Consider the following 10,845-nt stretch of genomic DNA (forward strand, 5'->3'; position numbering starts at 1 on the left):
GGGGTCTAGGATTCGAACTTGGTTGACTCCGTGGGAGCCCAGCCACATAGCCATTATGTTAACTGCTGGTCCTAAAGGCAAATAATTTTGGGAATGAAATAACACCTCATTCTTGGTATAGTAAACCTAATTCTCCCAAGACTCCTGACTAATCCAATGGGTTTATAGCTGTCAAAATAACACACTGATTTACTAAATTAAAAAAAGGTCTGAACTTTGTGGTAAGATTTTGCAACATGGATTTTTTTTTTTTTGCCATTGAGCACATATGCTCACTAGATAGAGACAGAGAGAATGAAGTTCAAAGTGAGAAATCACCCCTCTAGGTTGCAATCCCTTCTCCTACATTGTTCTCTCAGAATTTTGGGCACGCACATGCACCGGGTGTGATTTTTCAAGCCTCCAGGTCCAGGATTTGAACCACACAGTCAGCCATGTGTGGTCCAGTCACCTTAACTTCCACACCACCAAATGGCCTTGCAATGTGGAGTTTAAAAATAAGGAGTCTATGCAAACTCCCTCTTGAGAAGAGCGAGGGCCCAGACAGACCCTTCCACGGACACCTTTCCGGCTCATCCTCTTCAGCTCGGATCAGCAAGTCCTAAGAGACGGGGAGAACACGGACCAGTTGGCTAATTAGGAGGCCTGTGCATTGGGCCCCCAAGGTCGTGCGATTGTAAATAATTGGCCCGTGTCTTCAGACCGTTATTTGCCAGCTCCAGTAGGGCAGCTCCATCAGCGTCTACTCCCCTCCTGTGCATCTGTAACAGGAGCCCCGTCCTGAGTCTCTGTTCTTTCAAGTTTGGAGGACAGAGCCTGAGGCTTCACTGCACAGCAGACGGGAGCGAAGTGGTGGATTCACACCTTGGTCATGCATGAGAAGATACTCAGTGCAGCCCAGTGAGTGCTCAGTGAGGGGGCAGAGGGAGGGGGCCTGTCAGGAATTGATTCCTCCTTAGCGGGCCAAAGTGACAGTTGGGTTAGACAGTTGGGAGGATACCAGTATACAAAGTTTCAGCTCAGAGTTTTCTCGGTTCATCTACCCCTAGGTGAACTTAATTTGTATTTTTTAAAAAGAATTATTTTATTTTATTTATTTATTAACATTGCTTTTAAATTTGCTATAGGGCACATATGCTCACCAGAGAGAGAGAAGAAAAGAGAGAGAGGAAGTGAGAAAGTAAGCTGTCAGGTCTGGGATATGAACTGTGGTTGGCCATATGGGAGTTCAGTGCCCTAAGCACCAAACCACCGGTGGGCACCTGAATGTGATTATTATTTTTTTAAGAGATACTTTTGCTATAGGGCGTATGCACATGTCAGTGAGGCAAAGACAGAAAGTAAGAAATCATCCCTTAGAGAGAATGACCACACTGTAACTCCTTCTCCTCCATTCCCCTCTCCGGATTTTGGGTATGTACACACATGAACCTGGCATGAGTTTTAAGCCACCAGGTCCGGGACTTGAACTGCAGTGAGTTATGTGGGAGTCCAGCAATGTAACCATTACACCAGCTGGTGGTTCCTAGATTTGGTTTTTCAAGAGAGAGAGAGAGAGAGAGAGAGAGAGAGAGAGAGAAAGAGAGAAAGTGAAAAAGCAAGTCTTCAGATTTGGGACTCAAACTGTGGTCAGCCATGTGCAAGTCCAGTGCCTTAACCACTATACCACCTGCTGGCCCTAGCAACAGTTCTCCCTTAACTGCAGAAGATATGTTCCAAAACTCCCAGTGGATGCCTGGAACCTCAGAGAGTAACAACCTCTACGTCTAATGTTTTTGCCTACATATATATTATCTTTGATAAATGTCATATAGATTAGACATGGTAAGAGATCAATGACAATAACTAATAATAGAATCATTATAACAATATGCTGTAATAAAAGGTATTTCAATGTGGTCTGTCTTTTTCATTCTTTAAAGTTTATTTCTTGGGACCAGCAGGTGGTATAGTGGTTAAGGTCCTGGATTCCCACATGGTCAATCACAGTTTGAGTTCTGGACCCATTGGCTTGAAACTCACGCCAGGGGCATGTGTGCGTGTGCCCAAAATTCCGGGAGGAGAATGGAAGAGAAGAGATTGCACTGTGGCCATCTCCCTAGGTAGTGATTTCTTATTTTCCCTTTCACTGTCTCTCTTTGTCTCTTTCCAGTGAATACATGTGCCCTCTGGCAAAAACTTAAAAAAAAAAAAAGTAGGCTGTATTCCACTGTGATCATAGATTTATCTCTAATGTTTTTGGTCTTCCAACCTTTTTCCATTGAGTGTCTCTAAAATAGCTATGCAAAGAAAGAGAAGAATAACACGGGAGCCAATAATGAAACAATTCTAAGATTGGGCATGTCCCAACTGAGCAGTATTGCTGAGGGTCATGCTGCTCTATGTGAGGACTTTAGTGAGTTACATGAATTCAAAATATAGAAGCAATGCTGCATTCCACTTTACTTTTCCTGTTTCCAACCCTCTTTATAAAAGGTTCTCTAGCTACAAAGGATCACAAAATCTGACCCGTGTCTCAGAATTCCTCCTGATGGGCCTCTCAGAGGATCCAGAGCTGCAGCCTGTCCTCTTTGGGTTGTTCCTGTCCATGTACCTGGTCACCGTGCTGGGGAACCTGCTCATCGTCCTGGCTGTCGGCTCTGACTCCCACCTGCACACCCCCATGTACTTCTTCCTCTCCAACCTGTCCTTGGCTGACATCGGGTTCTCCTCCACCACCGTCCCCAAGATGATCGTGGACATCCAATCGGGCAGCAGAGCCATCTCCTACGCAGGCTGCCTGGCGCAGATGTCCCTTTCAGTCCTTTTTGGATGCATGGACGGCATGCTTCTGACGGCGATGGCCTATGACCGGTTCGTGGCCATCTGTCACCCCCTGCACTACGCGGTCATCATGCACCCACGCCTCTGCGGCATCTTCGTTTTGGTGTCGTTTTCTCTCAGCCTTTTGGACTCCCAGTTACACAATTTGATTATATTACAGTTTACTTACTTCAAGGGCGTGGACATTCCTAACTTCTTCTGTGACCCATCTCAGCTCTTAAACCTTGCCTGTTTAGACTCTGTCACCAATAATCTAATCATGTATTTTGTTGGGGCCCCTTTTGGGTTTCTTCCTCTCTCTGGGATCCTTTTCTCTTACTACAAAATTCTCTCTTCCATTCTGAGGATCTCATCACCAGGTGGGAAATACAAAGCCTTTTCTACCTGTGGCTCTCACCTGTCGGTTGTTTGCTTATTTTTTGGAACAGCCCTTGGAAGCTACCTGAGTTCAGCTGTCTCCCTGTCTCCCAGAGAGGGTGCAGTGGCTTCGATGATGTACACTGTGGTCACCCCCATGCTGAACCCCTTCATCTACAGCCTGAGGAACAGGGACATTAAAAATGCCCTGTGGGGGCGTCACAGCAGAAGAATTTAATCTTAATACCTGTGCCACCTATTTGGAATGCAGATTGAAAATTGCAGCACATCTAAACATATTGATCTGCAAATCCTGTTTTCTTTGATACAGTAAAACGATGATTTATTTATCTATTTATTTGTTGTGGTCTTTAAGCTACCTGCTTCAGCAGTTGGACAATGGTTGGCCATATGGCAATCTAGTACCTTAGCCACCACATCTCCTGCTGGTCCCAAGACACTTTTAATTTTTATTTATTTAATAATTACTTATGTAATTTTATTTATTTATTAATTATTATTATTTTAATTTGGTCCAGTACATGCACACTTATGAGATAAGAGAGAGAGAGAGGGAGAAAGAGAGAGAGAGAGAGAGAGAGAGAGAGAGAGAGAGCCACCAGTTCTGGGACTCAAACTGCGGTTGACCATGTGGGAGTCCTGTGCCTTAGTTACCTCACCACCTCCTGCCTCAGCCCTGAGACATTGTTTTTGCAGTTTGTTCAGAGAGAGGGAAAGTGAGAAAGCTCTCTCCCAGCTTGGAGCATGGTCATGCAGAATCTCTGTTCTTCCATTTCTCCCTCCTTTCAGGATTTTGGGCACACATACAAATGCACCCAGTGTGTTTTTCTTTATTTTTTCTTTCTTTCTTTCTTTCAGATTTTCAAAACAATTAGTTTAATTTAATTTATTTATTATAATTTTTTGTTTGACTAGAGAGACAAAGTGAGAAAGTCAAGTCACCAGGTCTGGGACTTGAACTGCAGTTGGCCATGTGGGGAGTCCAGCACCTCGATCACCATGCCACCTGCCTACCCCTAGAGAGAAAGACAGAGAGACAGGAATACAGAAAGTGAGAAATCACCCAGTTCTTTGGTAGGGAATTTTTGCTAGGAGCATGATGTTACAATAGGTTCTGGGCAATGCTGGAAAGCAGGGTGATGTTTGAAAAATCTTGTGCTTTGAGCCTCAGTGTGAAATGAGGTCTGTAGAGTGGGCGGCTTCTAATATATTTCCCATGAGCCCCCTTCTGTACTCTTGGCTTTTTGCAGTCCGCGATACAATATGGCAGATCTGAGACGCTGCTTATGAGATTACGGTCTGCAAATATTCATCTATTTTTATTTTTACATTTTTATTTATTTGTTTTAATGAATACTTATTACTCTAATATAGCACAACGTTAAGATCTTAAATAGCATGAAAAGTGTACTTATAATTGTCCTACTTACAGTCACCTAATTTATTTTCAAAACCATACCCTTGGCTACTTGTGAAAACCAAAAGATATCAGGAACAACCAGCTACTAATTTGTTTTCTTAGTAGCTATTTTTTTTAGAGAGGTTTTTGCTATAGGGCACGTGCACTCACCAGACAGATAGAGAGAGACAGAAAGCTGGAAATCACCCCCGGTGGGGATGGCCACACCGCAATCCCTTCTCCTCCACTCGCCTCTCGGGATCTTGGGCACACACGCACATGCACCCGGCGTGAGTTTAAGCCACCGGGTCCGAGACTTGAACCGCGGTCAACTACGTGGGAGTCCAGTGACATAGCCATTATGCTAACTGCTGGTCCCCTTAGTAGCTATTTTTAAAATTTTAATTTACACTTAATCACATACACATTTTCAGTGTACAACATTGCTTTTTCTAGTACAAATACCATGCACATTTTATTTTAAAATTTTTTTTAAGGTTTATGCCATAGGGCACTTGTGCTTGCTGGAGAGAGACAGAGAGGGAAAGCGAGAAATCATTGCCTAGGCAGGATGATGAGGGTTCAATCCCTTCTCTTTATAAATTAGCTTTAAAAACAAAACGTTACATTTTACCTCAAAATCCTTTGAAATTGTGGGATCAGCAGGTGGCACGGTGGTAAAGGTGGTGGACTCCCACATGGCCAACTGCAGCTTGAGTCCTGGACCTGGTGACTTGCTTTCTTACTTTTCCTCTCTCTTTCTGTCTCTCTCTGGTGTGCACATGTACCTTATAGCAAATGAAAAAAAAAATTAAATTAAATAATAAAAAGATTCTTTGAAATTGGAAGTCAAAAGTTAAAAGTATGGGGGGACCAGCAGTTAGCGTAATGGCTATGTCGCTGAACTCCCATGGAGAACTCCCATGGAGTCCCGGACCTGGTGGCTTAAACTCATGCTGGGCGTGTGTGCGTGCGTGTCCAAGATCCCGAGAGGAGAATGGAGGAGAAGGGATTGCGGTGTGGCCATCCCCCCTGGGGGGTGATTTCTTGCTTTCTGTCTCTCTGTCTCTCTCTGTCTTTCTGGCAAGCACACATGCCCTATAGTAAAAACCTCTCCGAAAAACACACACACAAAAAAAACTCCCCCCAAAACCAAAAAAACCCAACAAGTTAAAAGTATGGGTCTGGCAGGTGGTGTGGTGGTTAAGGCGTTGGACTCCCACATGGCTGACCAGGGTTTGAGTCATGGATCTGGAAGCTTGCTTTCTCACTTTCTTTTTCTCTAGTCAAATTAAAATAAACAAAGAGATAATAATAACAAAATAAAATAATTCTTGAAAAAAAGTTGAGCGTACACGTGAAATTCCTCCTGAGAGGAGGAAAATCCCAGGCCCTTCCAAGCTATTTATGTTTCTCTTCTCCCGTGAATACCAGCATGTCCTCAGAGACTGGGAAACACGGGCCAATTTGACTAATTGTGAGCTCTGAACGTGGGCCTCTCAAGGCCACCCAAGTGTCATAACCAGCCTATTTCTTTGGCCCCTCTGGCTACTGGTCTCAGTTCTGTGAGCTTCAGAGTGGTGTCTCCTTCTCCCAGTGTCATCGGCTCTAGCAGAGGGTCCATGTCTGACTCTGTCTTCTCGCCAGTTCAAAGACGAAGCCTCAGCCTACATCATTCACCACATGGAGGACGGCGGCGTGTCCAAACTCCCAGACCGTATCACCGTCAAGACCCTGTCCAGCCCAGTGAGTGTGGGAGGTGGGACTGTCTGGAATCTTACTGCCATTGTCCCAGTGCCATGTCCACTGCATCAAAGGTTGTGAATGCTGCAGAAAGAACGAGCCTCCCGGGCCCACAGGCGGCATGGTGGTTAGGAGGCTGCACTCTTGACACCTTCAAGCTCATACTTGGCATGTGCGCATGCGTGCCCAAGATCCTGAGAAGATAATGGCCAACTATGGTTTGAGTCCCGGACCTGGCAGCTTGCTTTCTCACTTTCCCTCTCTTTCTCTCTCTGGTGAGTCCATGCGCCCTGTAGCAAATTGGAAAAATAACAATGATAATAATAAATAAAAATTAAATGAATCTTCATTCCCAATTTTTTTAAATTTAATTTTTCCTATAGGGTGCGTGTGCAACTGGAGACAGACAGAGAGAAAGAGAAAGTGAGAAATCACCCCTCAGCCCTAGAGGGATGGCCATGGCACAATTCCTTCTCCTCCATTGTCTTCTCAAGATTTTGGGCATGCACGCACACATGCCTGGCATGTGTTTCAAGCCGCTGGGTCAGGGACTTGAAATGCATAGTTAAGCATGTGGGCATCCAGCTGCCTTAACCCCCATGTCATTTGCTGGCCCCAAAAGTTGTTTCTGTCCACATGAGGGTATCAGAGCTAGACAGTGACACCCAGCAGTAAAGCATGACACTGCCAGGCTGACCCACATGGGGACACCCTGTGTCCATGTCCTGAGACTTCACTGAGCATGCCAGGCACATGTGCACCCATGGGCCAGGGTTGGGTGATGCCGAGGGTGGAGACTGTGGCAAAAAGACCCTGTTGAGGGAGCTGCCTCTCTCCTGCTCGTGGAAGAAACAAATAAATAAAAACTTAAAGAGGGTAGGAAACATGTTACTCCTCTTATGTAGAAAAGCCCTGGCCTGGGGAGAGCAGAGCAGCCCTTCTATGCTGGCCCGAAATGATACGAGAGTTGAAGGAAGTGATGGCTTGGAAGTTTTAATTATGGTTAGTGTGGGAATTCGGGTTTACATTCCTTCAAAAAAGTATCAGACTTTCTTTTTTTCTTTTCTTTTCTGTTTTCTTTTTTTTTAGGTTTTTGCCACAAGGAGTGTGTGCTCACTGGAGAAAGAGACAGTGAAAGAGAAAGTGAGAAATCACCCCAGGGAGGGTAGCTTCTTCACAATCTCTTCTCTTTGATTCTTCTCCTGGGATTTTGGGCACCCACGCATGCCTGGCATGAGTTCTAAGCCACTGGGTCTGAGACTTGAACTGTGGTTAGCCAAGTGAGAGTCCAGTGCCTTAACCACTATGTCATCTGCTGCCCCTCCAGACATTCTATTGAATGAAGTTATACATTATTTAAAAATTATGTTGCTTCGAATTTAGTTTTATAATTTCTTATTAGATTTAATTGTTGTGCATCTTGGTAGGGCACAACATAGATTTTTCAGAGCATGCATGCAGTGTGTGACCATCAAGTCAAGGGGATGATCATATTCATCCTCTTCAACAAAGAACATTACATTCTGTCTCTCATTTTCATTCTACTATTTTTTTCTTTTTCTTTTCTTTTCAGGTTATACACACACACACACAAGTGACAATGCCCTTGCTGAATTGGGATAAAGTGAACTTCATATTAGTATCTTTAATGAGAACTTTTTTCCTTTAAAGGAGATGTATACCTCTTCTCCCTTATGTTTCCTTCAAAGGAGAATAATATTTTAGTGTGCTTATGATTTTGCTTTTAAATCTCTAAATAGCTTTGATTCTATAAATTTTTTTTGGCCCAGTGTTTCAAAAATAGACATAAAGAAATATGTGGGGGATGGGACCAGCAGTTAGTGTAATGGCTATGTCACTGGACTCCCATGTAGTCGACCGCGGTTCGCATCCTGGACCCGGTGGCTTAAAACTCACGCCGGGCGCGTGTGCTTGCATGCCCAAGATCCCGAGAGGAGAATGGAGGAGAAGGGATTGCGGCGTGGCCACCCCCCCTGGGGGGTGATTTCTCGCTTTCTATCTCTCTGTCTCTCTCTGTCTCTCTGGCAAGTGCATGCATCCTATGGCAAAAATCTCTCAAAAAAAAAAAAGAAATATGTGGGGGTCTCAGCATGTTCATAGAAAATGAAAATGATATATTAAAAAACTTTGCATAGATTTAAAAGACATGTTGCTACGAAAGAAATTCTTTTTAATTTAAATTAAATTTTTTTGGTTTGTTTTTTACCATAGGCTGTGCATGTTCACTAGAGGGGGAAGGGCCAAGCTACAATCCCTTCTCCTCCATTCTCTTCTTGGGATTTTGGGCACACACACACACACACACACACACACACCTGGCGTGATACTCGAGACACAGGGTCCAGGACTCAAACTGTAGTTGGTCATCTGAGAGTTCAGTACCCCAGCCACCATGACACCAGCTGGGCCCCAAAAACATGTAGTTTAATTCATTTTGCCATTAACTTAAAAATAGAATTTAAGGTTTTTGCCATCAGGGCTGTGTGCTTGCCAAAGAGAGAGACAGAAACAGAGACAGAGAGAAAGGATTAACCACCCCCTGGGGAGATGGCCCCACTGCGGTCCCTCTCTATTATCCTCCTGGGGTTTTGGGCATGCACACATGCCTAGCATGATTTTCAGGCTGCCATGTGGGAGTCTAGCACCTTAACCACCAAAACACCTGCTGGCCCCTCCCATTAACTTTTTGAAAAAAAAAAAAAAAGTCAGAGGGGAGGTCATCCTTGCTCACTAGAGAGCGACAGAGACAGGGAGAAAGAAAAAGCACCCCTAATGGGGCATCATCATTTTGCAATCCTTTCTCCTCTTTTTCTCCATCCTGCCAGGATTTTGAGCACGTGTGGATGCACTCCCACCTGGTATGTTTTTCAGGTTCCTGGGGCCAGGATTTGAACTGCACCGTCAGCTATGTGGGACCCAGCTCCCTTAAGGACTAGGCTATGGAGTCAGCCCTCCCACGATCATTGCGAAGTCCCTTCGTAGGTGAATGAAACAAACCAGTGAGGAGAGACGCTCACGTGTGAGTTGCTTGAATCTACAATACACACGGAATGATGGGTATCTGTGTGCTTCTTGCCTTTATGCTGACTCTCGCTTATTTTCTGAAAGGTGTCTCTGTTAATGGAACCATGGAATCAGACAGCTGTCATGCACTTCTTCCTCCTGGGGCTCTCCGAAGATCCAGAACTGCAGCCCGTCCTCTTTGGGCTGTTCCTGTCCATGTACCTTGTCACTGTGCTTGGGAACCTGCTCATTATCCTGACCGTCAGCTCTGACTCCCACCTGCACACCCCCATGTACTTCTTCCTCGCCAATCTGTCCTTGGCTGACATCGGGTTCAGCTCCACCATCGTCCCCAAGATGATCGCGGACATCCCATCTCACAGCAGAGTCATCTCCTACGCAGGCTGTCTGACTCAGGTGTCCTTTTTTGCGTTTTTTGGCTGTTTAGACAGCATGCTCCTCGCTGAGATGGCCTATGATCGGTTTGTGGCCATCTGCTATCCTCTGCACTACCAGGTCATCATGAACCCCCGTGTCTGTGGCTTGCTGCTCCTCGTGGCTTTGCTGAGCAGTGTTCTGGATTCCCAGCTACACTGTGTAATAATGTCACAACTGACCTTCTGCACAAATGTGGAGATTCCTCATTTCTTCTGTGAACCTCCACAGCTCCTCAAACTCGCCTGCAATAATAGCTCCACCTCTAACATAATTATGTATTTTTTAACCGTCATCTTTGGTAGTGTTCCAGTCTCGGGGATTGTTTTCTCTTATACTAGAATTGTTTCCACAATTTTGAAAGTCTCATCGATAGGTGGGAGGTATAAAGCCTTTTCCACCTGTGTCTCTCACCTGTCAGTTGTTTGCTTATTTTACGGAACAAGCATAGATGTATACCTCAGTTCAGCTCTCTCACAGTCTCCCAAGAAGGGTATGGTGACCTCAGTGGTGTACACTGCAATCACCCCCATGCTGAACCCCTTTATCTACAGCCTAAGGAATAGGGACATCAAGTGGGCTCTGCAGAGGCTACTCAATAGAGCAGCCTAATCTCAGATCCTTGACTATCCTTTCTTTTTAAAATCATCTTTACAATTTACATTTAATCATTGCATGTTTTTACAGCACATGATATGGGTTCTCAAAGCATAAATGCATTGTATGTCAAGGAAGTCAAAGGTATAACCATACATTGTAACTTTCCATTCTTATGTCTGTTAAATGTTCTCTTCTCTCCTCACCTGCAAACCCTATCTTCTATGATCTGAAGATTAGAACTGCTAAGTGAAGCAAGCCAGACTATGAAAGAGAGGCATTGTATGTCCCCACTCAATATATACTGAATGTCTGCACTCTATGGTAGAAACTGAAAGATTGGTGCGTGTAAAGGCATGAAGAGCAACTGTGGACCAGAGACTGTGCGTAGAAGTTGGGAAATGGGGGGGAGGGTTGAAGGGGAGGGAATCAAAGGGAAAAAGAAA

The 10,845-nt window shown here is 44.7% G+C and overlaps 2 protein-coding genes across 2 annotated transcripts; both read left to right on the forward strand.

Annotated features, from left to right (window-relative positions):
• The first annotated feature begins 2,371 nt into the window (after window positions 1–2,371).
• On the forward strand, window positions 2,372–3,418 carry LOC102482326 (putative gustatory receptor clone PTE01). The gene has a single exon (XM_006161604.3). It carries the CDS (start codon window positions 2,372–2,374, stop codon window positions 3,416–3,418), a length of 1,047 nt encoding a protein of 348 aa, XP_006161666.3.
• Window positions 3,419–9,484: 6,066 nt separating this feature from the next.
• Window positions 9,485–10,414, forward strand: LOC102482755 (olfactory receptor 18). The gene has a single exon (XM_027765561.1). It carries the CDS (start codon window positions 9,485–9,487, stop codon window positions 10,412–10,414), a length of 930 nt encoding a protein of 309 aa, XP_027621362.1.
• Window positions 10,415–10,845: the final 431 nt, after the last annotated feature.

This window comes from Tupaia chinensis, unplaced genomic scaffold (assembly GCF_000334495.1).
Source record: "Tupaia chinensis unplaced genomic scaffold, TupChi_1.0 Scaffold138665_1, whole genome shotgun sequence".
NCBI lineage: Eukaryota > Metazoa > Chordata > Mammalia > Scandentia > Tupaiidae > Tupaia > Tupaia belangeri.

Coding starts and splice junctions, on each gene's coding strand:
- LOC102482755 (XM_027765561.1), top strand. CDS start 9,485: ATGGAACCATGGAATCAGACAGCTGTCATGCACTTCTTCCTCCTGGGG.
- LOC102482326 (XM_006161604.3), top strand. CDS start 2,372: ATGCTGCTCTATGTGAGGACTTTAGTGAGTTACATGAATTCAAAATAT.